This window comes from Globicephala melas, chromosome 19, assembly GCF_963455315.2.
Source record: "Globicephala melas chromosome 19, mGloMel1.2, whole genome shotgun sequence".
In the NCBI taxonomy this organism is placed as follows: domain Eukaryota; kingdom Metazoa; phylum Chordata; class Mammalia; order Artiodactyla; family Delphinidae; genus Globicephala; species Globicephala melas.
The window spans coordinates 62,682,704-62,710,426 of record NC_083332.1 but is presented as its reverse complement, the minus strand read 5'-3'; the positions used below and the strand labels follow the sequence as shown (position 1 = coordinate 62,710,426).

Below are 27,723 nucleotides of genomic sequence, written 5' to 3'. Positions count from 1 at the left end.
GGATGCCCAACAGGGGAATCCTAGCCCACTCAGAGGTTTCCCAGGTGCCTCCGCAGCCCACGGCCCTGCTAGGAGAGCACAGGTGCGAGGGGGGTGCTCCAAGCCCCCTGGGGACCAAGGACCCCTGTCCCGGCCTGGACGTCCACCCAGGGAGGGGAAGCTGCCGGAAAAGAAAACGTGCGGGTAGGACCTTCTTCCCCAGAGCCCCTCTGCTGTATGCCCACGTGCCCCCTCTGCATCTGAGTGAGAAGACCTGTTCCCATCCGCCCCACCCCCACCCCACCCCCGCTCTGCTCAAGGAATCCTGAGAGGAAACAGCCTCCCCCAGGGAGGGTCCTGGAGTGAGTCTGACCCCAAATGAACTCTGGGGCCAGGAAGCATGAATATAAATATATATGCTGTGTGTATATATTATATAAACGTATCTGTATATGTATATATGTACATGCACATCACGAGGGCCGGGGGCCGCCGTGCCCCAGGACGGGGGCTTCTCCGCCTGGTCCAGGACTAGCCTGGCTCCTCCCCAGAAGCACGGCCACCCGGGCACCCCGAAAAGCCTCGGACCGGGCGGCCAGGGGGCCGCAGCCAGGGGCCCACGACCATCACTTGAGGTCGAGTGTCCAGGTGTTCGGGACGTAGAGGGACTGGGTCTGGCGGGCGCGGCGGGGCGTGGTGTTGAGGGCGTCCACACTCCTGCGGCTGGAGCGCACCACGTCTGCCACGAAGCCGGTGCAGTCGCTGCAGACGTCCTTCAGGACGCAGCCGTGGGTGTAGATGTGCGGGAACTCCTCCTCCACGCTCCGCCAGTGGGGCCCCTGCAGGGGTCTGGGGCAGGACGGGGCCGTCAGGGGTCCTCCCGAGTCTCCACATCCCCCCGCGCCCACATCAGGCAGAGCAAAGTCCATCCCGCAGCAGCTCTTCCTTGGGAGGAATTTGGGTCCTGGGCTCTGACCTCTCAGCCCCACCCCACCCCAGCACACAGGCCCCCACCCAGCTTCCAGGTGACTGTGACGCCTGCCCACCACAGGGACGTCACCAAGGGCAGGCACGCACTGGAAGGCGTCTCTTCTCTGTGCCAGCGTGACTTTGGCGGTTGACACCCTCTGAGGACTCTCGAAGCCCAGCGTGTACACGGGAATGTGTGCAAACTTCTTAGACGGCATCTTCATCTGCAACACAGAGAGACACTCCAGGCACCCTGGTCCCCCCGAGCAGCTGCCAACACACAAGATGGAGCATTGCGGGCTGTATGTAATCAGCACTTAACACTGACGAGGTGGTCTCTCTACAGCCAAGTGGCAGCATGAAAAGTAAGGGCTTGAAAATAGTGGTGGTAAAAATCCCTCAAACAGATGATTGTTTCTGGGACGAGGTGTAAAGGGGTGACATCCTTCCAAATATTATCCTTTACCTCTGTGCACACCTGCGTGTATGCAGACACCCCAAGCTGCTATAAAATGAGGCTTTCCAAAAACACTCAAGGAATTTGGGGTGTCAGAAGGAGGACTTTTAGAGAAAGAGACGGGTCTCCTGGCACTGGCCTACTAACACAGAATATTTAATTTTTAAAAAAAGGGACCATTTACAAGGGTCTTTAAAAACTGCAGTTTTGGGAAGTGTAGAAGTGGATCGCTCTGGAGGAAGGAGCTGAAGAGGTGAGTAGTGAGCAGGGATCACCCGACAGGAGACAGCAGAGCCTCTGCCCACCCCCGGACAGGCCCGGTCGGGCCGCAGAGATGTGGGCCCTCGCTCTGACCCCAGGTGGTCCTCACCTTTATACTGCAGGAACTGCAGACAGCTCTGGAGAGAAAAGAAGAGGGTTTGCAGTGTCAGCTGTGAGGGATCCAGCACCCGCCCGGCACACAGGCGAGGCCAGGCTGTCACTGCCTCCCGCTTGACCCCTGGCCACGTCAGTGCTTTACTTTCATTTTACTCCCAAATCTTGCTTTTCTTTTTACTCAGCTCTGCACCCAAAATACTTCTGCCCCTCCTCGCTCTTGCTGGGGAGCATCTGGTCTGGAGTGGAGGGTACCTGACCCCTCTCTCCACAAGCACTGTCAGAGCCAGAGGGCCCTCAAGTGAGATGCCCATCTTTAAGCAGTGATTAACAGTGTTTATTTCCCATACGTGATTTCAAAAGTAAATGCCTTCTTGTTGTAAAAATTCAAACACTAGAGAGAATTTTAGTTTAGACACGAGTCCTCTCCCGTAAAGCCCATCCTAGAGACGATCCCTCCTATCAGCAGTTTCCATTCTCCACATCTAAGCATAAATTAACAAAAACATACATTTAAAGTAAAAATACAGTAAATGAAATGGGGTATCATGTGTACTATCGTATAAAGATACACCAGGGCTCTTCTCCACATCAGTACAAATTGTCCAAATTCATTTTTTAAAACAAGGGACCATGCACTCTTGCATGGATGTCCCATAATTAATTCGCCGTCAACAAACCTCTGTATTAGTTTGATTTTATTTTACTGTGGTCAGGAAACATACTTTGTATGATATGAATCCTTCTGCATTTTTGAGACTTGTTTTGACCCAGAATAGTCAATTCTGGTGCACGTTCCGTGCACTTGATAAGAACATACATCACACTGTTCGGTCTAGTTTCTCTAAATGCCGCTAAGATCAAGTTGGTGGTAGTGTCATGCAAACCTCCTAGACCCTTAGGGTTTCGTATCTCTAACTATAAGCATGGATTTAGCTATTTTTCCTTGCAGTCTGTCAATGTTTTGTTCCATGTATATTGAATCTCTTGCTAGGTGTGGAAAATGTTCAGGATTATTTCCTCCTTTTAGTGTTATGAAATGAACTCCTTTAACTCTGATAATACTCTTTACTCCATAGTCTACTTTGTATCATATTAATATATCAAGTCAAGCTTTCTTTAGACTAATGTTGGTGTGGTGTATCTTCCTCCACCCACCTCCCTCCAACCAGTTTGTGACTTTTATTTAATGTACATGTCTTGGGAATTCCATGGCGGTCCAGTGGTTAGGACTCCATGCTTGGGTTTGCAGGGGGCTTGGGTTTGATCCCTGGTCGGGGAACTAAGATCCTGCAAGCTGTGCAGCGTAGCCAAAAAATAAAATAAAATTAAAAATAAATTACATGTCTTGTAGACAGCAGATTGTCTCGCTTTCTTTATTCAATCCGAGAAGCTCTGCCTTTTAATTGGATTGTTTACACCATTTACGTTTAATGTAATTGTTGATATAATTGAGTTTAAGTCTATCATCTTGTGATTTGTTTTCTTTTTGTCCTATTTGTTCTTTGTTCCCTTTTCCTGTTTATGCTTTCTGTATTGAGTGTTTTTTATGATTCCATTTTATCTTCTTTGTTGACATACAAGCCATTCCAGTGGTTGCTTTTGGGCTCATAGGATAGTCTTTAACTTATCACAGTCTTCCTTCAAGTAATATTTTACCATCTCATATAAAAACTTATACCAGCATACTTACAGTCCTCCATCTCTGGTCTTAATGCTACTGTTATATTTTTTTACTTACAGATATGTGATAACCCCCAAAATACATTTTTATTAATTATTTGCATGCCTGGTAATCTTTGGATGATGGACACTGAATTTTACCTTGTTGGGTGCTGGGTATTGGTTTACCTTTTAAAGAGGTACAAGAAGATAATCTTATATGTTAGGAGTTGCTGTTCCTAGTGCTCTTATTGCTTTGTGTACATTCAGGTCTCCATCTGGTGTCACTTTCCATCTACGTGGCAGACCTCATTTAACATTTGTTCCAGTGTGGGTCTGCTGGTGAAGAATTTTTTTGGCTTCTGTATTTCTGGAAATCTTTACTTTTGCCTCTTGCTGGGTACAGAATTCTAGATTGACCGTTTTTTTCTTCTTCTTCTTTCAGTACCTTAAAGATGTTGTTCCACTGACATCTTGCCTGCAATGTTTTGATGAGGAACCTGCAGTCATCTTTCTCTTTCTCTGTACATAACATGTCTTTATTTGCTGACTGACTTTAGGAATTTCTCTTTATCACCGGTTTTGATCAATTTAATTATCATGTGTCTTGGTGTGATTTTATTCATATTTCTTGTGCTTGGGGTTCACTGAGTTTCTTGTAGGTTTATATTTTTCATCAAATTTGGAACACCTTTTTAGCTGTTATTTCTTCAAATACTTTTTCTGCCCCCACATCTTTGGGAACTTTAATTACACCTATATTAGGCTTCTTAATGTTATCCCACAGCTTGCCAACACATTTTTCATTTTCAAATTATTTTTTCTCTCAGTGTTTTTGTTTTGGGTAATTTTGTTTTGGATAGTTTCTATTGCTAGGTCTTCAAGTTAACTAATCTTTTCTTCTGCACATTCCTCTGAATGTCTAACCTGCTATAAATCATCCAGTGTAATTTTCATCCCAAACATTCCAGCTTTCATGTCTAGAGGTTCGATTTGTCTCTCCTTTACCTTTTCCATGTCTTTAACTTTGGCAGCATATGAAATGCAGTTCAAAACTTTTCATGTCCACAGGACTTCCCTGGTGGTCCAGTGGTTAAGACTCCGCACTTCCACTGCAGGGGGCGCGGGGTTCAATCTCTGGTTGGGGAGCTCAGATCCCGCATGCTGTGCGGTGTGGCCAAAAAAACAAAAACAAAAAACCTTCCAATGTCCTTATCTGCTAACCCTAAAATGTGTGTCAGTTCTGGGTGGTGTGGGTCATGGGTCATGTTCCCCTGCTTCTTGACATGCCTGGTAATGTCTGACTGGACGCCAGGCCTTTCATCTTGCTGGCTGCTGGATATATTTTTATTCCTATTCTTGAGTTTTGCTCTGGGAAGCTGTCAGGATACTTGGGAATAGTTTGGTCCTTTCTGGTCTTGCTTTTGTGATTTGTTAGTTCTGGAGCAGTGCTCAGTCTAGGGGCACTTATTCCCGCTAGTGAGGCAAGACCTTCCTGTGTATTCCACTCAGCAGCCATGAATCACAACTTTCCACCATGGCTGGTGGGAATAGACACTATTCCTGGTGCTGTTCCTTTAAACCCTTAGGACAGGGTCAGTCAACTTTTCCTGTAAAAGCTCAGATAGTCAACATTTTAGGTGTGACTAAATGAATAATAAACAGATGGGTGTGGCTGTGTTCCAATAAAACTTTATTTATAAAATAGGCAGTGGGCCAGATTTAGCTCATGGGCTGGAGTTTGCCAATCTGTGCTTCAAGATGATTCCTTCCAAACCCTCAGTAATTTCCTTGCGTGTATGTGCTGATCAGAACTCTGAACACTCAAGGGGGACCTTCTGCAGGTCTCTTGAGACCTGCTTCCTGGAGGACTCTCTCCAGAGGGGAGAACACTAGCTGCCCGGGTGCCCTCGTTCTCAGCTTTAGCTCCGCCACCCCAGGAGCTGAATAGGCTCCTAGTCCAGAGTTGAGGCCGTCCTAGGATAGAGCTCACCCTGTCTGCTTCCCGTTGGTTGCTTGATACCCGATGTCTTGAGAACCAGTGTTTCATGTCTTTGAGGGGTTTTTTTCTTTCTTTTTGGCTGTTTCATGCGGAAGATGCCTGTCCTGCTTCCTGTTACCCCACCTTGGCTGAAAGTGGGGGCTGCTCAGCCGTTACGATTAGATAAAAAATTCTGTCTCTTCCTTGCACAACTCACAGTGCCTGACAGATCGTCCTCAGAATCGCAGGAAGCTCTACTAGACAGAAGCCTAGAGGCTTCTTACCCCTCCTTCCCATGTTAATTCACAGCCAAGGTGCATTCAGAAGGCTCACTCACCTCTTGCAAAAGAGACAGGTGGACGGCCAGGAGAACAGTGGGAACTTGGTCCGGCAGCAGCAGCAAATCTGTATGGAAAGGCCTGGTTAGAGCCCAGTTTTGTCCAGAACTCGCCAGGCCCGGTCCTGCCCTCGCCTGCCCCAACCCCGGGCCCCTCACCTTCCCCTTCTTCAGACTGCTGAAGAGCTCCTTATTCTGCAGGAACTTCTCCATCTCGGCCTTCACCAGCACACGGCGCACGTCCATCACCTCCTCCACCGTCAGAGCCAGGCTCTCCACGGGGTGGCTGAACTCCTATGGCAGGAGGCCCGAGGGGCCGGTCTCAGGCTCTCAGGGCGTCTCCTTAAGTTCCCCTCTTCCCGGAGGACCCTGGCACCTCCCTGGCCTCGGTCCACCAAGCCCAGCAGCTCCATAATACGTCCCGCTCCTCAGCTCGGCCACGCCAGGGAGCCGTACCGCTCCCTGGGACTTCTCTGTGCATGGCTACAGGCAAGGCTTCTCTGACCTGGCCCCGCCCACCCCACCGGCCAGCCCCCAGCCCGTCGCACATGTAACCCTTCAGCCCATCCCACCTTCGTCCGCAGTGCTCCCAGACCTGAAGCATCTGCCTCCAGCCTTGCTCCCCACCTGCCAACACCAGGCCAGTCAGAGCCAGCCAGAGTCCCAATGCCCACTGCCCTTCCTCCTGGAACCCTCCCCCGCTCCCACCTCCCTCCCAGCGCCAACCATCCACTGCGACTCCGGGTCTGCCAGTCAGGTGGTTGCACCTGTCCACCTCGTCATAAGCGCCCGGCCCTTTGGGCCGCCATGACGAGTACACCCTGTCCTAGCCCCCAGGGAAACAGTCCTGTGTTCTTAGCACAGAACTCCGTCTCTCAAAGCATCAGCAAGGTGCCCTGTGGCCCCCCAGGCACCTCACTGTTCTCATCGCATTTGATAAAATCATGCACCAGGGTTCAGGTCCAAGTGGGGACCGCAAAACGTCAGCCACTGTTAGCTCTTCACAATGAAAAGTCAGACAAAATTCACAGCCAATGAAACGGAGGCGCCGAGAGGGAGCGGCACAGAGTCAAGACCTGAGAAAGTGCTCTCCAGTGTCACCAGGCTGCCTTCCAGGCACAGGGCGATGGGCTTCTCACCTGTCCTGAGCCCCCAGAGGTGGAACTGGGCTGTCCCCTTAGCAAGGCCCCTCTCCGGCCCCGGGGGCCGCAGTACCCAGAAGGTCCAGGGGGCGGCAGCAAAGCCCAACCTGCCCAGGTTGGGTGGCTGGAGCGCGGAGCCCGCACACCACTGAGGGGAGCCCTCACCCCTCCTGAGCCCAGCTGGCACACCAGCCCAACACAGCCACCTTGGACCACCGCGCCTCCGTCACTCACCAGCCACTCGGAGGCCCCAGGCCTGTCCTCGACTGAGCCCAGGTCACTGCGTGGCGGGGAGCTGGGGTCATGCCGGGACTGGACGCTGACAGAACCTGGTAGAAGAGCCGGGGGCTGTCAGGACAACCTGCAGGTGTTCTGGCGTTGGACAGCTGTGCCCAGGGAAGGGGGAGATGGCCCTCCAGGCAGCAGGAGGTGATGGTGCGGTGGTTTCCTGGGGGTGAGGGGTCTAGTAGAGGACACATCACCCACATCGAGGGCCTATGCAGTGCGGCAGGCCAGAGGGGCCCGTATCTGAGCCCCATGATGGGGCCGTGGCAGCCTTGGTCAGCGCCCCTCACCACCCTTTGCCTGGAGACCCAGAGGGGCAGAGAGGGTCGGAGGGGGAAGAGGGGGTCCACCTCCACCATGGGGGGACAGTGAGGTACGGAATGCCTGGCCTGGACCTCTTCACACCAGGAGTGAGTCATAGCCACCACATGAGACCATCCCGAGAGGGGCCAGAAAGCAACACAGGGGCTCAAGGTGACCCTGAGGGGAGAGAAGGGGGCCTGGCCATGCCTGGTGGGAGGCACTGGGCAGGGTGGCAACCCTGTGACCCGGGGCACTTGGTGGGGCCCAGCCTTCACCACGGAGGGGACCAACTAACCCTGCGTGGCCAGCAGAACCGTACCGTCCTGCGTGCTGACCGACGGGGAAAGGGCGGGGCTCGTGACAAAACCCAGGGCACTGGTCAGGCTCCAGAGTGGTGTGTGCTACTCTGTGGGCACGTCTCCATTGACAGAAACACTAGAAGGATCTGTCAATCGTCCATCCATCCAGCTTTCTTTCTATACACCAATATGTCAACGGCAATTATCCCTAGGTAATAGAATGACGGGAACTTTTTTTTAAAGTTTTACAATGAGTGTGTATTACTAATTTAATAAAGTTTCGAAAGGTGGGGGATGGCTGCCTGGGGTGATAAATACCCTTCCTGCAGGTGTGAGCTCCCTGTACCCTCTGAAGCCGCTGGGACCGGGCAGGGGCAAAGGGCGCCCGCAGGAGGGTGCCCAGGGAAGGGAGGGCAGCACCCACCTGGCTCCTGGGCGCTGGGCGTCCAGGACTGCACGCTGTCCGCACGCGGCCGAGCCCGTTCCAGGCCTCCAGGGGGCTGTAGGCCAGAGGTCACCTCGCTCCGGAGCTGGGCCAGGTCGTGCTCCGAGAAAGAGCGGTCTCGCCTCAGTGTCACCTCCCCACACGGCGACTCTTCCTCCTGCGAACACGGCAGCCGGCACCTCCCTGACCTCTCTGCCTGCTAGCGCCTCCTGCCGGTCCTTGGACCAAGGTGTCGGGCACAGGGGCCTCCGCTACACACTGCCCAGGCCAGGGGGAGGCGGGTGCCTCAAAAACCACACCCTGGTCTGCGGCTCCTGGAAAGTCCTGGGAGGGCAGGTCTGGGGGGCAGGTGGGGCCCGTGGACGTGGCCACCACCCTGGTCTCTGGGCTCAGAGGGCAGCAGCCAGGATGCAGAGCCCCGCTGGGACATGCTGGCTTTTCACCTCTGAGGGGGGCTGCCCAGCTTCCCAGCCCCAGGAGGACGGAGCACTCTGCTTTAGACCTTTCTGTGCAGAGGCCACAGTGGTTCAAGGCCACCGTCCCAGTGACCCTTCTGAGCCGCCAAGATGGGAAAGGGTCCTGAGCCCGGCCATGCTTGCCCCCAGGGCAGACCCAGCCCCACAGCAGGACACCGGCTTCAAAGCAGGGCGCGCCCCACAGAGCTGGACGCCGGATGGACGCTGGCTGTGTCCTTGCCCCCTCCCTCCTCCCCTCCTCCTCCCCCTCCCCCCCCTCCTCCTCAGTCTCTCTTCAGGAACCCGTGGGCTCTGACCTCGGATATGTTCATCTCCTCCATCTCAGCCAATGTGGGCGCCTTGAGCAGGACCCGGGGCCGCTGGCGCTGGGCACTGCTCCCGGCATCCGTGATGGACAGGTTGATGCAGGAAGTGGACTTGACGTCCCCAGAGCAGGCGTTGAGGATGCAGGGCAGAGAGCCGAACCCTGGGGCAGGCAGCAGGTAAGGCAGGACAGGACAGGACGGGTTGGGGGGTGGAGGGGAGGCAAGGGGCAGAGGAGGGGGTGTCCCGTGCTTACCCCGCTCACCCCGCCCATCCCAGTGCCTGTCCTCCACGGGGCGCAGCCTGCGTTCCTGCTTGATCTCCTCCAGGATCTTCTCATGCAGCGTTCTCTGTTTCTGGGGTAAGGGGCGAAGCCTTCTCTCTGAGACCTGCAGGGGGTGTGGCAGCGCCAGGTGGGGGCCGACTCCCAAGCTGGGGAGGAACCCTGCATGAGGAATCCGGAGCCCACGGCATCACAAGGTCGGACATGGAGGCCCTGTGTGCTCCTGGGGCAGTGAGCGCCCCAGAACCAACCTTCCAAACGCCCCAAGGGAGCCGGTACCTGCTTCAGCGGAGGCCGGGAGCGGATGAAGTCCAGGATAAGTTCGTGGGCATCCTTCTTCACCCTGGGAGGGATGTCCCCGTTGACCTGTGTGTGGGGTGAGGGCAGCAAGGCTAAGGGCCCACCTGCCAGGGCTGTGGCCTTGAGAGGGCCTCATGCAGCCATGGGCAGCACCTGGACCTCACTCCAGCCTCCCTCTCAGTGGCTGTGCGGCCGTGGCCTTCAAGGCCTGACCACAGGCTTTCCCTGCATCTCAGATTCTTCATGTGGAAATGGGGGTTAGCGGCACCAGCTCAAAGGGTTGTTATGACGATGAAATTAACTCGCACGTTTAAGATTCTCAGCGATGCTGGCACACAGCAGGGGCTATGTGAGCGTTAAATGCGACAATCCTGCAGCCTCAGCTCCTGCCCCTGGTCCCCTTCTCCCTGCCCTTGTCACACTGTGTCCCTGAAAGGACCATGCACCACGTGACTCCGGGCCACGTCTGCCCCAGTTCAGTGGCCAGCACACCAAGCAGGGGCTCCAGCGAGCAGAGGGGGGCTGAACGTGGACCCCCTTCAACACGGCCTACCATGACCTTGAGAGGCCCACCATGACCTAGAGAGGCCCACCATGACCTTCAGAGGCCCACCATGACCTTGAAGGGCCCACCATGACCTTGAGGGGCCCACCATGACCTTCAGAGGCCCACCATGACCTTGAAGGGCCCACCATGACCTAGAGAGGCCCACCATGACCTTGAGGGGCCCACCATGACCTTGAGGGGCACACCATGGCCTAGAGAGGCCCACCATGACCTTGAGGGGCCCACCATGACCTTGAGGGGCGCACCATGACCTTGAGGGGCGCACCATGACCTTGAGGGGCCCACCATGACCTTGAGGGGCGCACCATGACCTTGCGCAGCTTGTAGTTCCTGGCGCGGATGTCCTGCATCAGCATCTCAAAGGGGGTGAGCTGGAACTCTGTGGGCAGGGAGTTGAACTCCTGCTCCTGCACCTTCTTCAGCTTCACTCCGTGGCGCAGCTCCCGCATGAGCTGGACCCAGAGTCGGGCCTGGGGCCCCGAGAAGATGAAAATGGCCCTTAGCCCCGGGCAGGGCTCCCGGGCTGTGCCCCGGGCCAGCGGGGGCCACGTCTTACCCAGTCCGTGCGCCCCAGGCTGTCGAGCTCCATCAGGGGCTTTTCTGACTGCGGCTCATCCTCCCGAAGCTTCTGCAGCATCTGTAAGTCCAGGAGAAAGGGGAGAAGAGCAGCTGTGGGGATGTGGGCCCTGCTGGCCTGTCTCCCACATGGGCTACTGGTCCACCAGCTACAAAAGGGACAAGTGGGCATTTTGGACAAGGCTTTGGGGCTCAGAAAGATATCTGGGGGAACCAGGCCATCAGCCTTGGAGCCCCACGGGAACACTGGAGTCCCACTGGCTATCTGTGGCCGCATCTCCCAGGCAAGGGCAGGGGAGAAAGCACAACCTCCACGTAGCACCCACACAGTACCTCCTGGCTGCAGTAGAATCTGCCCCCTTCCCTCACTGATCCCCCTCACTGAGGGCTTCAGACCTCAGCTCACAGGGCCCCCGGGCCCCACGCACACCCACCCTCATGGGACACCCTCGGCCGCTTCTCTGCACAGGATCCCATCTGCAGTTATACATCTATCTGCTGCTTTGATTGTTGTCTGAATGGTTGGCTCCATGAGGCCAGAACCACGTTTTCTGTTTTTGCTTTTATTTTTTTATCTTAGTGTTTCTGGCTCCTAGCACTGTGTGAGACATGTGCTAGGTCTTAAACATTGGTTGAATGAATAAATGAATCAATAAATGGGTAGTTGGATGGGTGGGTGGACAGCCGAGAGGGTGAGTTACTCAGCAGGCCAAGGCAAACAGTCACAGGGATGGACTTCACGGCCTGGGGAAAATGCTGCCGTCACGGTGAGGCCCCAGAAGGATGCCGGGGATCGTGGGGCAGCTGTTCTGTGCTGAGAATCTGGGAAGAAGCTGCTAGGTTCGCTGCCCTGATCTTCGCAGCAGCTGCCGTTCTTCCTCCAATCTTCCTCCCTGGAGAAGCAGCTGCCTCTGGCGCACAGCCTCGCCCTCCCCATCCCCCAAATCAGACAGAACCGGTTACCCTGGCTTTCACCCCAAGCCACTTGCCAAACTGCTTTGGACGCTCTAGAAAACTCTGCCAAGTCTCTGAGAAGCACAAGGTGTGTGATTCTAAAAATAGACCTGCGTGTGACCTGGCGGTCTCTGCAAAGGGCAGGAAGGTGGGTCTCCTGTCGTTCCTGGAGTATCTCTACCTGCCCCCTGAGTAGGCTGTTTCTGCCCTAAATGCCAGCCCAGCTGCGCCCCACCAACAGCCTCCCTCTCACCACCTCCTCCAATTTCCCAGACTTCTCTTGGGTCAACTGCTTGAAGTCTAGAGCTGTTTGCTCCTAAAACAAAGAGCTTTTATTGCTTGGGTAAGGAATTGACCTCAGCAACAGGACAGGTGACAGAAAACCATTAGGACCATCCACAATGAGAGCACTGGAAGGACATCTCTGAGATGCCGGGGAAGCGTGGGGAGGGAAGAAGGGGGATGGGGCTTCGGAGGCACAGGCTGTGCAGAGGGGCCACCCCCCCTTGGGCTAGGATTGGGCTGTAGATGAGGGCCAAGTGGCTCAAGGAGCATCTGAATTGTCCTGCGCTGGGTCCCAGGCCCATCGATCAAAACAACCCTGAGAGCCTGCTCGAGCTCAGAGCCAGAGGAGCTGCGCAGGAACGCTTCCTGGTCAGAGGAAACGAGAGACACGTGTCCCCAAGGGCCAGGGTGGAATCAGGGACCAGCAGCAGTTAATTCCAAAAATACCTCCCGACCTCTCCAAAAATCTCTGCTTTTTCTCATCTGTGAAATGCTGGTGGAAGGCAGGGGTCCCTGTGGGCTGTGACCCCCGTTTCAAGGAAACACCTCAGTTCCTGCCAAGGGAGAGGCTGGGAGAGCTGGGGCGGAGACTGTCACCTCCTGTGACTTTGAGACCACGAAGAAGCAGAGCAGCCCCGGGAGAAGGCCAGCTGGGAGCCGGGTCAGGCCCCCTCTGCTCTGTACTAGCTGTGGCGTGGGGCAAGGACACAGCCTCTCAGAGGCTTTCCAACTGCTCATCCGGAAAAAGGGTGATAACCGCGGAGGGAGGCGGAGGGGAACAGCAGACTGTCACCAGCGGGGCAAACACCTGGGCGAGTGTCCTCTCACTGAACTGCCCACCTCCCCAAAGCTCCAGCACGCTGGCACCTCTGCATGGGTCCTGGGCCGCCCTCTGCACCCTATTTTCGGAAGGAACCATCACCTGGGCAGGTGAGCCGGAGGCAGGAGGCACAGCCCCTTTTGCAGATGCAAACATGGGGATCCGAGAAGTTAGTAACTAACTTAGAGGCAACAGGAGTGAGGTCACGGGGCAAAGGTGCCACTTATATAAGCTTCTGAGCCTCAGTTCCCTCCTGTGCAAAACCGGGTGCGCAGGAGGTGTGCGGGTTAAGCTAAAACCTACAAAGCGTTCAGGGCACTCCCACACAGAGCGACACAGGGAAGGAGGCAGGGACTGGGGAGGGACAGCCGGGCCCCGCCCTCCCGGCCCCGCCTCTGCGGGTGGAGGCGCCTTCACGGCCCCACCCCTTGCTCCACCCGCCCCCACGTGCCCCGTCTGCCTCGCCCTCAGCCCCTGCCTGGCGCCCCCATGTCCTTGGTCCCTACGGCCTGGGCGTCGCCCAGTCTCCACTCACCTCCTTGGCCTCCCGGACCCTGGCGAGGAAGGCGCGCAGCTCCAGCGTCTCCACGAAGAGTGCGCGGCACACGGCCTGGTAGTGGGTCTGAGCGCCCCGGGGCTCGGTCAGGCGCGCGGCGCACAGGCGCATGGCCTGTGTGAACGTGCGCACGGCGCGGGGGCCGCCCTCGGCCTCCTCCTCCTCCTCGGGGGCCCCGTAGCCCTCGTCGGCTGCCCCGCCACCGCCATCGTCGTCGCAGTCGCTGTTGGCCATGAGGTCGATGAGCCGCTCCAGCTGCGGGCTGAGCTCGCGCTCCACGTGCTCCGCCAGCCCCCAGTCCAGCGCGCGGTAGATGGCGAAGCCCAGCGACTGAACCACCTGCGGGACAGGGGCCCGCGGTCACAAACAGGCAGGGAGGGCACACACGAACTGGAGGGGTGCCGGGAGTGGGCCGGCGGCGGGCCGGGGTCCCAGCTGCCGCAGGAGAAAGTCACCACCGCGCGGCTTCTAATGGTGAAATGGAACAGCAGCTGTCCTCCCTGGGGATGCGCCCAGGGTCACCCAAACGGGGAACAGGGTGCTCCCCGTGCAGCACAGCCACTGTGGAAAACCGTGTGGCAAGTTCTTGTAATCCAACACGCTTTTGCCACGGGACTGCAGCTCCTCTCTGGGGAATTGAACCAAGAGAGAGGAAAAACGTGTATCCACGCTAGTCGTGAGCTGGGCAGCCGTGTGGAGCCCTGACCCCCGTGCACAGCCCAGAGCCAGAACTCCAGGCTGCTGGGCTCCGCATACAAATCTACAGTCCCCAAGGGCAGGCCCACGGCTCCCAGCCGGCATGGGGGGTGGAGGTTGCAGCAGCATAGGAACGTTGGAAAAGGTCTGTGTTCTTGAGTACAGTGTCGCTTACATGGTATACACGTTGGTCAGAACTCACCAAATGTGAGTTACCCCAACGGCTTTGTTTAAAAAAAGACAGAGAGGCAACCTAGTGAAACATTAGCTTTTCATATGCTGTAACAGTATATTTTAAATCAGAAGAGAAAGACTAGCTTATTCGATAAAGTTTGACACTGGAACTCACAAAAAGCAAGATCCCCTCCCTTCAGTATTTTAAGCTGCATGTAAATTTCAGTGTATGTAAATTTAACCTGAAAAAGAAAAACCTAAAAAGTAATTGTACCTGAGGACGGGGAGCAGGGTGGGGTCACCAGGGGGCAGGTGGGGAGGGAAGGGGCGGGGCCCGCAGGGAACAGGTGTGTCCTTAGCTGCGGGGGGGGGGGGGGCCCACCATGCTATTCTGCTGGCTTTGTATATGCTTGAAATTCTTTCTCCATAATAAGTTTTTTTTAATTAATTAATCAATTAATTTTTGGCTGCGTTGGGTCCTTGTTGCTGCGCGCAGGCTTTCTCTAGTTGCGGCGAGTGGGGGCTGCTCTTAGTCACGTTGCGCGGGCTTCTCACTGTGCCAGCTTCTCTTGTGGCGGAGCAAGGGCTCTAGGCACGCGGGCTTCAGTAGTTGTGGCACATGGACTCAGTAGTTGTGGCACGTGGGCTCAGTAGTTGTGGCTCGCGAGCTTTAGCTGCTCCACGGCATGTGGGATCTTCCCAGACCAGGGCATGAACCTGTGTCCCCTGCATTGGCAGGCGGACTCTTAACCACTGTGCCAGCAGGGAAGCCCCATAATAAGTTTTTTAAAAAGTGGATTAGCATATTAGAAACATGAGTCCTGCGGTAGAGAGACCTCTCCACTCTGCTTTCAATTTTACTTGGTGGGCAACCCTGTTTTCACAGACTGCCATTAACATCTAGGAAGCCAGGTTCTGTGGAAGACAGTCATCTGTCCCAGTGCCGTGTGCATCCCACAGTGGCCCTGGGACGCGGGTCTGCTCGACAGGGAGGCACCAAGGGGAAAGCAGTTCCACGCCAGCCAGTGGCGCAGCTGAGCCTAAGAAATAAGAATGAGGAAGCTGGACTTCCCTGGTGGCGCAGTGGTTCAGAATCCGCCTGCCGACGCAGGAGACACGGGTTCGAGCCCTGGTCCGGGAAGATCCCACATGCCGCGGAGCAGCTAAGCCCGCGAGCCACAACTACTGAGCCCGCATGCCACAACTACTGAAGTCCGTGCGCCTAGAGCCCGTGCTCCACAACGAGAAGCCACCACAGTGAGAATCATGTGCACTGCAACGAAGAGTAGCTCCCGCTCGCCGCAACTAGAGGAAGCCCGCGCGCAGCAACGAAGACCCAACGCAGCCAAAAATAAATAAATAAATCCTTAAAAAAAAAAATACTAAGGAAGCTGCATCCAGTGTGCACCGCACTTTGTTTTTGTGTTTGAAACTGCTTTCGTGGTTTCCCTTGAGGACAATGATGCAGAAGATACGCACATGCCAAGATGACAACAGCTCTTTGCCACTCAACCTTGCCACAAGCCTTGAGGTAACGTCTGGTTTCACAGGTGGGGCAGAGACACAGAATGGCACAGGATGGCCGCGCTGGCCTGGGGGTCGGGTTGCCCTGCAGCCGGTGCCCAGACCTTGTGCCACGGACAGAGCTGCACCCTCACCAGGCACGTGCGGGCCACCTGGCCTCTGGGGCCCTTCTGGCCTCTCCTCTTCTTTCCTGAGATCCTACCCCCCTGGGCCCCAAGGGAGTGGGCTGGAGCAGAGCTGAAGGACAGGCGCGAGTGTCAGTGCTGTGCAGGGGACAGGGCACAAGAACAGGCCTTCCCTGTCCTGCAGAAACGCCTCCGAAGACACCCTGAGCCTGGAGGGGGCCTAGGGGCGTAAGCCTGGCTCGGGACACTGGACGCGTGGGAAGAGCAAGGGCCCAGTGGGAGAAAAGTTCCAGCAAAAGTCAACAACACTCCCAGCCTGGAGATGTCTTATCTCTGCCTCAGGAGGCGAGGGTCAGACCTAGCTCCAAGTCGCACCCTAGAACCATGAGTCAGAGGCCCAAAGGCCGAAGGCCGGCCACATCTGACAGGTGACCGAAGGGCCAGGCCGTGGCTGGTGCAGTCCCTGCAGCAGTGGGATCTCCAGAAAGCGCCTGGATGCCCCTCAGGACCGCTGGGTGGGCAAGGGCCCCACTTTACACAAATTTCCAGCGGTCCTTTCTTGGCTCAGAGGTGGGGGCCAGGAAGGAGATGGTAGGGGGGAGTGAACTCCACTCCCACCCCCCCGGGGGGACCTCACAGCCCCCGCCAACCACAGGGGTGGCCCTGACTCAGTCTCTCCAAAGGAGGCCACTGTGCCCCATGGGGTGGGGCAGGCAGCAAAGCTCCCCTGCTCCAGCGCAGCACAGCCTGTCGCCCACCCAGCCTCCCCCGGTGGTCCTGGTCGCAGGCCCGTGCGGGCATCACATCAGTGAAAGGGTTAACTCCACTGCAGTCTCTTATCTGATAGCTGCTCCTTAAAAGCTTCTCAGAGGCAAAGACCACCGGCTTCCCCATAAGGAACAACCTGGGCAGCCAGCCAAGAGCCTCAGAACCCTGAACCCCGCCTGCCCGGGCAGCGTGGGAACCAGGCACCCGCAGGCCCAGTGGGCCAGCCCCAGGGACCGGCCCGAGTAACCGAAGGGCCAGTGTGAGAATCTAGGCAAACCGCACGGGGGACTGCCCTGCCCCACTTCCTCGGGTGGGGCTCTCAGGCTGATTGATGAGGCTCCAGGCAGAACGGTGCAGACTGGACCCCTACATACAGAGTTCCTTGTAAATAGTTTCAAAACTGCTAACAAGAGGCCTCCTTTGGAGCGGGAGGTCGTGAACACAAGTCTACTCGAGGCCTGCGGGCAGCAGGGCAGCCCCGGCAGCAGGAGCCGGCAAGCAGTGAAATCGGTTCTTGGAAACGCGTGGCTGGGCTTTTCCCCCTCAAATTCCAGAAAACTGTATAGCACAGAGTTCACGGCAATCCCACGGGAAAGCCATGCTGTGTAAACAGCAGGGCATCCACCCCAGCCAGAGGGGTATCTTATCACTGACATTATTAAGAATGGCCAGCATGGGGCGATGAGAAAATGTCAGAAAACTTGGGGATGGTTTTATTATTGTTTCTGAATTCTACTCAGCAAACCACACAGCCTCGTTTGGCCTGTGCCCACACCCTTGCTCTAACACTGTGTTTAATATATAAATATGTATTTGCACAAAACTGGTTTTCATAAGGCAGGAGGATGATAAACATCAAATTCAATTACCTGCGGGTGGGCAGATGGGACGGGAGACACAGGAAGAGGTCCTGCCGGTGAGGTTTGCGTTCTGGGTTGGATGGGGGCTCCGGGACATTGGTTGTGGGCTGCTTTTCCTGTTTGTCCCCCGGACCCAATTCCTGTCCAACACTCTGTGACCAGGGGGCCCCGGAGACCACATCACCTTTGCCCCCCCTCCTCCCTCGGGTCAGTGTGAGGTCCCTCCAGGAGCCCGGGGGTCGCAGGGGAGAGGGAGGGAGGTACATCACTCCCCCTGAACCTCGGGCCCACCGCATCCACACCACCCTGGCGGGCTCCCCCATCACCGCCTGCCCTCTGGGCTCAATCTCCCTATCAAGCCCTTCCACTAAGCCACTGAGCATTTATCTGCGTCCTGCCTCACGGGAACAACTGTATAACTTTAAGTGTGTTATACAAGACACCTAACTTGTAACGTGTAGAGTTTGTTTTTAAAGTACCTGGGCTTCCGAGCTGGCCGGTGACACCATCGCTGTGGACTCTGCAAGGGGAGAGAAGAGGCAGTTGGGACCAGCGTCAGCGGCCCTGGGACCCGACACACGGGGCCGGCCCCCACCCCCCACTGGCCCCCCACCAGGAGCACACAGCGCATCGCCCAAGGTCTCCATCAGAAACCAGAAAGCTGAGCCGTCGGTCACTGGACGGACACCAACAAGGCCCAGCTCCCGGCTGGACACCAGGCGAGCCGTGCAGCCCTGCCCCAGGGGCGGAGGGGCGGCTGGCAAAGACAGCCCCTACTCGCCCTGCACAGCGACCACTCAGAGGGGGCAGCCAACAGGGCCACGGAGTCCATCCTGCCCCCTCGGGAAGCAAGGCTGGGGGCACGAGTGAAAGGGGAGAGAGGAAGTAGCCAGGGGCCAGCTCGGGTCAGCCAGGCCCAGGGAAAGCCCTCACGGTCGGAAGCCGCACACCCCCAAATCAGAGCTAGATGAGAAACCCAGACGCAGTGGAAAGGGCAGGCCTTGCTCCAGAGTTCCCGACAGCTGCGCTGGGTCAGCTGGCATCTGGCCACCACCTCTGGGGATTTCTCCGCAGACTGTCTCTGCCAGAGACTCAGAGTCCCTGGGACGAAACCCAGGTGCTGAACTGGGCTCTAAGTATTTTATTAGGTTTATCGTTAAACATGGCACTGAGTTGGCATGTTTACAAGTACTCAGTTGTGTAACCGGTATACAGCCCAGGAGGTAGATGGTTCTCGTACCCATTTCACAGATGAGGAAACAGAGGCCCAAGGGAGTGAGCTCGTTTGCCCCAAGTTGTCACAGCTAGTAAGTGGTGGTGCCAGCTGTGGCCAGGCTGGGGGACCCCAGAATCTATGCTCCAGTCACTCCCTGAGCCACCCACGGGCCTCCCAAGAGGCCAGGCTGGACGAGACACAGAAAACCCACCTCCTTCCACCACCTTCCTTGAATAAGGCACGCAGAACTGTGTTAGGCTATGAAGTTTAGCTGCCTTAAATTGAGGTGGAAAAAAAACACAAACCGTTGGGCTTCCCTGGTGGCGCAGTGGTTGAGAGTCCGCCTGCCGATGCAGGGGACACGGGTTCGTGCCCCGGTCCGGGAAGATCCCACATGCCGCGGAGCAGCTGGGCCCATGTGAGCCCAGTGAGCCATGGCCGCTGAGCCTGCGCGTCTGGAGCCTGTGCTCCGCAACGGGAGAGGCCACAACAGAGAGGCCCGCATACCGCAAAAAAAAAAAAAAAAAAAAACCCAAACCGTGAAATTCTCTGCTAAGCGAACCTGCTGACTCTGCAAATATTTTCAAAACGCCATCAAAAGGCAGGAAGATCGCCAAAGACAAAGGGCGTTTGTGTCGGGCTGGTCCATTAAATAATGGCAGACACTGCAGCCCAGCATCAGTGGAGTTAATGCAACAGTGAGCATTAACTCCCAGCGAGCAGCTGGCCGTATACAGGTGTTGGATGGTCAGTAAAAGCCTGTAGCTGTGAACGGCGGCCATGGAAGGTGAGAGGGATCACACTTGACAAAGGTGCTTCCCGGAGGTGCCAGGGCCCCGAGTTTCCCTGATTTCAAGGGGGCAGGGGGCAGCCAACCCTCAGCGCCCATCACAACCCAGCACCGTCTGGAAGGTGAGTGTTCACCAGCCCAGTTGTATTTTAAATCGCAAGGACTGGGGGGCCCCACGGTGGTTCCGTGCCCAGCGCTTTGCTGCAGAGCTAGCAGATGACTTACCGTGGCTGCAGCCGGCACAGACTCCTCGTGGAGGCTGGCGCCACGCCTCCCTCTTTACAGAGGAGGAAACTGGAGCTCAGAGAGATACAGAGATTTACCAAGACCACACAGCTAACAAAAGGTGGAGCTGGGGCTTCCGGGCGGAGCTGACACAGTGGTGAGCACCCTGTGCTCAGGCGCCCTGGGCTCAGGACAGGCCCATCTGCCCAGTTACAGGGGTGCCAACTCCAAGCCACCTCCTCCTTGACTGGGCCGTACCCGGAGGCCAAACTCCCTCCCAGGAGTCTAACAGGATCACAGCGAAACCCTAGCATCTGACACTCACTGGCGTATCTGCTTAGATGGCCACGTCCTGGGACCAGAGTAACCAGTGCCCAGTGCTCCGTTTGTGGGCCCCCACAGCGTGGCCCTGGCACTGAACCGTTGATGCTGTCCCGGGGACCAAGGACTCCTTCTGCGTGAAGACCTGGGTAGCAGGAGTGGGGCCCTACAGGGGCAGAGAGGCTGGGCTGCATACCCCATGAGCGAAGCCTCCAGGGCACACGGGTCCCCCAGGGACCCCAAAGACCTGAAGCCTCTCCTAGAAGCATGGGGCAGAACTGGCAAAGGGCCGGGTGGGCTGAGCGTACCGTGGGGTCATTTGTCATGGGACCCCAGGCATAGGCATCTCACAGGTGTCCCAACAGGGAACACAGCTTGTCGAGGGACTGCCTTCCTGTGAGGTAATCCTTGCTCAGAGGTGAGACTAAATCTCAATGCTATCTACAAGCACACCAGCTCACACAGTCACACCCTGCCCGCGCCTGCACACACACGCACGCACGCACGCACGCACGCACGCCCACCTGCCCCATGCAGTGCCTTCAGCCCTCGGCCCCATTTTCTGAAGGGGGTGCTTGGTGTTCTCTGCAGCGGAGGATGTTTCCCATCAAGAACTGTGCCGTGGAGCAGAGCCCAGGCCCCTGACTCCCGCAGTCCTGCTCTGGGCCCAGCACGTGAACCTGCAGGAGCTGCTTCCCTAGCTGTGTCTGGGGAGGTGCACAGGGGACCGGGATCACAGCCCACAAGCCAGCGCCTCCGGGGCCAGGTATGCCCCAAGGCTCCCCAAACATCCACATGGCCTCTGGGGCAGTTGCTATCAAAGCCCCGCTGCACAGAGAATGAAACTGAGGCACCCAGAGGCCTAAGTAACTTCCCAAGGTCAGGCAGGGGTGGGCGCAAGCTAAGGCTGAGTCTACTCGCCAGCGCCGTCCCCACCTCTCCCCGAGGGTGACTGCATGGCTGCTTTGCTTCCTGAACCTCGGTTTTCTCGTCTGTAGGATGGGCTCACAGCAGTGCTTCCCTCGCTCCCCGTCTCCCAGGATGGCAAGGTGGAACCGCTGCATCCCCGGACCATATCTTGACTGTGTGACCCCACAGGAGCAAAGGGCCCAGGAGGACCCCTGCGTGACAGCAAGGGTGCATGGTAGCTTTGGTGGGGGGGTCAAGAAGCAGGAGACAAAAGCCATACGGGAAGGACCTGGTTCAAAGAAAATGTTTCAACCAGAAACACTCTGGCTGCCAGGAGGAGATTCAGCGAAGTATGCTCTCCTCGGAAGCAGGATTTCATCTTTCCAGCCAGCCCCTACTCTCCTCTCACTGCTGGACACTCAGCCCTCACCTGTATGTCCATCTGTGTGGAGAGCCACTTAAAAAGACACAGGTGGGACTTCCCTGGTGGTGCCGTGGTTAAGAACCCGCCTGCCAATGCAGGGGACATGGGTTTGAGCCCTGGTCTGGGAAGATCCCACATGCTGCAGAGCAGCTAAGCCCGTGCGCCACAACTACTGAGCCTGCGCTACAACTACTGAGCCTGCACTCTAAAGCCCACGAGCCACATCTACTGAGCCCACGTGCCACAACTAACGAAGCCTGCGTGCCTACAGCCCGTGCTCCGCAACAAGAGGAGCTACCGCAATGAGAAGCCCGCGCGCCGCAACGAAGAGTAGCCCCCGCTCGCCGCAACTAGAGAAAGCCCGCGCAGAGCAACAAAGACCCAACGCAGCCAAAAATAAATACAATTTTTAAAAAAGATATAGGCAAGCTATAAAGGCAGTCCCTGGTCACTCAGGAGGCGATCTCCCAGTGAGGCCCAGCAAGTCCACCTTGAGGGCCCGGAGCCCACAGGACACGCAGGGTTGCCTGGAACACCAGGGGTCCCCCTTCAGCTCCTGGGAAGGGACGTGCTGGGCCAGGAGGCGTCGGAAGGGGCATCTCCAGTGAGCACAGACGGCCCCACGTACACACACAGTGACAGCAGCACAGAAACAGCAGCACATGTGTCTCTGTGTCTGTGTGCACAGATCCCTGGGCCCAGGGTGATGTGGGCTCCATACTGATGTTCCCTCATGAGTCCTCCCCACTCCCTGGGCATGTGCCACTCTCAGCCCAGTTTATGCAGGAGAAGTGGGGGCCCCAGCACTGCTACTTCTCCACCTACTGGGCTGGAGGTAAAGAGGTAGATAGAGAACCGGGCCCCATGAAGCTCATGACACAGGGGTGCCAAGGTCCAACACAGGACAAACTAAATGGTCTCGGTGTTTGGCACTCAGGGCTGCACGCGAGGTGAACTGGGAAGGCCTCGCCTCTAGGCAGCGGTGGGCTGCACGGGGGAAGCTTCACCCTGGAGACAGGGCCCGGTGCTTGGTGTGGGGGGGCGGGCCTGGAAGGGCCAGTGGCCTCAGAACTACAGGCAGGAAAGGGCAGAGTGGGAAGAGGGGTGCAGGGGCAGGTGTGACCTGGCGGACAGGTCGCATGAGCACCCAAGCGTGAAGAGAGGGGCCTGTGAAAAATTCCAGCATCAAAACTGACAAGAAAAAACCCCAGAAAAGCAGGGCAATGTGTAAATTAGCGTAAGCAGAGTGGAGAAGGCCGGAGGTGAAAGGAACCCCATCGACACCCTGCGCCCACCCTCCACCTGCCCAAGGGGGTTTTCACGGTGGAGAGCCTGGTGCCTGGAGAAAAGTATGCTGTTTCCCCGCAAATGTCGGCTGGGAGGATGGGAGGTCTCAGGCAAGGTGACAGCCGAGAGCTGCTTTGGAGCAGGCAGTGTCCTGGCGGGCCTGCCCTGGAGGCATCAGGCGGACAAATGCCACTGAAAGTGTCCCAGGACCACTGACCACTGGCCACGCTGCATGAACGGGCTTTGCCTCAGAGGATGGTCAGCACACGCACTGCAGAGATGCCTGATGGACTTTCTTGCCTCAATTTAAAAACAAAACAAAACACCCTTCCCCATCAGGAGGTTTTAATAATGGCCTCTTAAAAATAACTTCACTGTTAGGGCTTCCCTGGTGGCGCAGTGGTTAAGGATCCGCCTGCCAAGGCAGGGGACACGGGTTCGAGCCCTGGTCTGGGAAGATCCCACATGCCGCGGAGCGGCTAAGCCCGTGTGCCACAACTACGGAGCCTGCGCTCTAGAGCCCGCGAGCCACAGCTACTGAGCCCGCGAGCCACAACTACTGAAACCCGCGCACCTGGAGCCCGTGCTCCGCGAAGAAAGAAGCCACCGCAATGAAAGCCCGCGTGCAGCAACGAAGACCCAATGCAGCCGTAAATTAATTAATTTAAAAAATATTAAAAAAAAATAACTTCACTGTTAACATGTTTTTCCATTTTCCCACTTGAAAAAGGGGGCTTCCAAGCAGTTATGAAGAAGTCTTCAGACTTGCCGACTAGGAAGTTTACTCAAGTAAGCTTCCCCTGCTTAGCTGGAAGTGGGAAGTATTCCCACTCCTATGCTAAAGTAATAGTACTCCTCCACACCTCCGGCCCCCCGCAAGTCAGGTTTAGTTTGGTTGTTGATGTCTTTCCTTTTTTCTTCTTTTTGGCCACGCAGAATGTGCGATCTTAGCTCCCTGACCAGGGGTCAAACCTGCTCCCCCTGCAGTGGAAGCACAGAGTCTCAACCTCTGGACCGCCAGGGAAGTCCCTGGTTGTTGCTTTGTTTAAAGTTATTTTAAACGTTGACTTAATGCCTACATTTACCAGAACTTCCTGAGGGAGGATGGGAACCTTCTTCTCAACTGCGATTACAGCACGAGATAAACACGCATCTTTCAGTGAATCCAGTAATCACTCAAGTCCCAGAGAAACGCTGGGTTAGCTACCTTAGGGAGACAGCTGGTCTAAAGTTTCAGCTGATTCACAAAAGCTCAACAGGGACAGAAGAGAAAGTTCAGGGTAATCTATTTTTCTTAACCTTTAAAGAGGCAGCAAGTCACAAACCTCATCCACCTTTACAAGACGTGTTTATGGACAGAAACCAAAGACCCTGTCTAAGGGAAAATGAAATTGGGCCCCTGTGTCGTGGGCTGGGACGTCCCCATACAGGTCAGTGGAGAGTGGCCACACGTGAGCTTTGAAGCGCAGCCTTGGACTTCCAGTCGACCTGTGGGAAGGCAGCACAAGCGCCGCTGGGCCTGCAGGGACCAGGAAGAAGGGGCTGACACATCGCCGGGTCTGGAGAAGTGGACAGAACCAGATGACCGCTGCACCCGAGGATGGCCCTTGTGGTCCACTGTGGAGAGTACTGACCCCACAGTCAGAGATGCAGGGACCCCTCAGCTCTGCACCTGACTGGTGGCAAACCACTTACCACTCTGTGCCTCAGCTTCCCCATCTTTAAAATCAGAGGGTCAGACCAGGCAGGCCCATTATAGTCCTGTACTGCTCTGCGGTGCCAGAAGCCACCCCCTGGGTTACACTGTGTGCCTTCAGGGATGAGGAGGGCCACAGGGAAGGTCTTTTAAGGAGGACATACAGCTTTACGAGAAAAGCTCTTGGTGAATATGCAGACTCCAGGGCCCCCCCGATGACGAGAGGCCATCCTGTATCGTGCTCTCAGCCCAGCCTTTGAAGACAGTGGACACAGGCATTGAGAGCATCAGGGCTGAATCCAAATCCTGCCGCTTCCTGTGTGACTATGGGTAAGCCTGAGCCTCAGCTTACCCGACTGTAAAATGGGAACAGTACTGTTTGGGTCCAGCTCTTATTATTTTCTCCTGTCAAGTAAGTGTTTTTGTGGAAAATAGAGCAACTCTCAAGTGTCACACAGCTGAGGTGTTAAGGGAGGTGGGAGCAGGGTTCAGAGATGAGAAGGAGCTTGTGGAGAAATAGTGTCGGTCGTAGTGGGTGGGAGAGGTTCCGCGGACCCCTCCCTGTTACCAAAGGAGCTGTCGCTTCTGGCTAGCTTTGCCCTGGTCCTTCCCAGACCTCCATGAGTTTGCCCATGGATTTCTGCAAACCCACCCCCTCCAGCACACACAGCTGGCCTGTGTGCTTCCCCAAGGGTATCACTTTTGGGGGTAATATCGTCATATGCTCCGTCCCAGCACTCTGCTTCTCCAGGAAGAAAACTTTTTTCTTAAAGAGGCTACAAATCACTTAAACTCATCATTCTCCATAGACTTCAAGTACCTTTCAAGGGCTTCATTGTTGGTTCCCGTTCATGGTTCAGAGCAGAACACTAAGCAAGTTGTTCCCCAAATTTCACACATTCTCTGTTAAATCCTCATACCCACGGAAAACGAGCCCGAGAAAAACGTGTTTCCTTTCGTGCCTAAGCGCCTGTCCTGTACCTACCAGTCCAACAAGGATCCACACCACCAGTCACTGGGTGGGAAGGTCTGAGGGTTGCAGACCCCCAGAGGAAAAAGGAAGCAGCCCAGGCGGGGAGAACCGCGGTAGGAGGGGCAGAGTCCAGTCTCCCTGCTGAAGGGCCTCAGGCAAGGAGCCAAAACCCCCTCCCTCCTCTCCAGCCAGCAGCGGGCCCTGATGTTAAGATGGGTTTCAGGTGGGGGGAATCCAGGAAAGGGGGGGGTGAGGTTCCCAGGTCGAGAGAGTGACTTTCATGTCTAGCAGAGGGAAAGAGGAAAAGCAGGGGCAAGGGGCGGAGGTCCGCGTCCCAGCGGAGAGTTGCTGGGGGCTCCCAATCCAGAAAGGGGAGAGGAGGAAGGAGAGCCTTCCAGTCTCGTAGAGAGAGAAGGCGGAGGAGGGGCCCCCAGTGCGGCAGAGGGAGGGCGCGGAAATGGGAGAGGTCGGCGGGTCCACAGAGGGAAGGCGCCAGAAGCGGGGCGCCGGGTCCGGGGCCAGGTCCAGCAAAGGGAGGGAGGGTCTCAGCCCCTCCCCGCGAGCGGACACCGCCCCCCGCCACCGGCCTCACCAGCCGCGCCGGGCTCCCGCTGCGCGCTGACCGAGCCGTCCCTGCGCAGGAGGATGTCCGCTGTGTCCCGGATGCGCCGCCGGCCGCCCGGCGCGCCCCGCAGCCCGCGGCAGCACTGGAAGCACACGGCCCACGCCTGCTCCTCGTTGATGGGCTGCTCGTACGCCTTCAGCACCTCCTCCAGGGACAGCTCCCACGGTTCTGGCCGCCCAGCGCCCCCGGCCCGCTCGCCCGCTGCCGCGTTGCCGCTGGAGCTGCCGGCCCGGGCCATGGCCGCCCCATCATCGCCGCCTGCGCGCCCAGCCCGTTTCCATAACAGCCGCGCCAGGGCCGACGCGCCCGAGAAGCGCGGGGGGCGGATCCCGCGCCGCCAGCCGCTGCTTTGTCATCGTCGGGCCCCGCCCAGCGCGAGCGGCCGCAGGTGAGGCCTGGGAGAGGAGGGGGAGGGAAGGGGAGGGGAGGAGGGGGAGGGGAGGGGCGGGAGGGGGAGGGGAGGGGCGGAGGGGGAGGGGAGGGGAGGAGGGGGAGGGGAGGGCGGGAGGGGGAGGGGAGGGGAGGGGCGGGAGGGGAGGGGAGGGGGCGGGAGGGGAGCGGAGGGGAGGGGAGGGGAGGGGAGGGGGGAGGGCTGTGGAGAGGGTGAGGCAGGTGGGAGGGGGTGGAGAAGCCGGGATCCGGTTGCTGGGGGGAGGGTCCGGGGGAGGGGGCGCGGTGAGGAAGGTGGAAGGGACGGGGAGGGCGGTGTTCAGAGCCGGGACCCGCAGAGGGACGCTTGGAGGGAGGCGCGTACTGAGACGCGGTTCTCGTCGCCCTGCCCGCGAACCCACGCCAGGTTCTCACACGCGTGCCAGGCCAGCATCCAGCCCAAGACCCACCGCGGTAATAGTGGGGCCCCGGCACGTTGGACTCTGGGCTGCGGCAGAGACGGGAGGCCCGTGACTGCAGGAGGAGCAGACGGTGCCGCAGAGCCGGCTGGCAGAGTGACCTCAGGAGCCACCACTCAGGGTGATGAGAGGCAGAAAGACCCGAGTAGGAAGCACTTAATAGGCGTCCCTTTCCAGCGGGGACACGCGGCAGCGTTAAGAGCCCCGGTGTCTCCGTGGAACATGCGCAGAGGCGCAGTTCACCGGCGGTGGAGCAGCGCTTCGTACCCGGCTGGCCTCTCCCCGTGCGCGGGAGGCGGCACCGGCTCACAGCCTCAGGCGAGGCCTATTCAGCCCTGGCTGTACCGGGTCAGAATAACACGGCCAAACGGCCCTGGGAAGTAAGAGGCAAAAAGGCAAGGGTCCGACCCTGGATCCCCTGGGGAGCTGATGTCGTGCAGATTCCTGGAAATTTCTCCATGCTGGCGATATTTTCAGGTCTGAGGTGGAACTTGGAACTTGAAAGTTCCCTGGGAATTCCTTACTGTCAGATAACCGCATCTGGAATTTTAATCTTCCAACAAAAAGGAGTTTGGTAAAGATGAATTGTATCAAAAGTTTTGGTGTTCAGCAGCCGGACACTTTCAGGGCCTTCCTGGCCCTCGGCGTTTATGCAGCCCAAAATCGCAGCAGCGCTCTCACTTTGCAGATGGAAAGTTGGAGCCTGGGGCTTGCAGTCTCCGGAGTGAACCGCAGGCACCTGGGACTCAGGTCAATCTTCCCGCCTAATGTTTACCCACTCTAAACCCCCATCCATGGTTGTCAGTAGACGGAAGGGAGAATCTCCGGGTCTGTCTTAGATCAGCGACAGCGAGAAACCCACAGTGGGGAGTTCCCATACAGTGGTTAGGAAAGGCCCTAACTCACA

General features: G+C 57.1%; 1 protein-coding gene across 6 annotated transcripts; it reads right to left on the bottom strand.

Annotated features, from left to right (window-relative positions):
* Positions 1-284: 284 nt before the first annotated feature.
* Positions 285-26,356, bottom strand: SPIRE2 (spire type actin nucleation factor 2). 6 transcript variants are annotated; one of them, XM_060288684.1, is made up of 15 exons: positions 25,936-26,356; positions 17,982-18,022; positions 13,335-13,694; positions 10,721-10,801; positions 10,470-10,634; positions 9,576-9,639; positions 9,270-9,458; positions 9,007-9,176; positions 8,214-8,391; positions 7,137-7,231; positions 5,920-6,054; positions 5,761-5,828; positions 1,776-1,803; positions 1,057-1,172; positions 285-828 (listed from the first exon to the last, which is right to left on the bottom strand). In XM_060288684.1, the coding sequence occupies exons 1-15, from the start codon at positions 26,204-26,206 to the stop codon at positions 606-608; spliced, it is 2,184 nt and encodes a 727-aa protein (XP_060144667.1). In that variant the 5' UTR covers positions 26,207-26,356; the 3' UTR covers positions 285-605. The 6 variants fall into 6 exon arrangements, with proteins under 6 accessions (XP_060144667.1, XP_060144668.1, XP_060144669.1 ...); XM_060288685.1 differs by having other exon boundaries at positions 9,279-9,458; positions 25,936-26,355; XM_060288686.2 differs by having other exon boundaries at positions 9,270-9,402; positions 9,576-9,662; positions 25,936-26,353.
* Between the last annotated feature and the right edge of the window lie 1,367 nt (positions 26,357-27,723).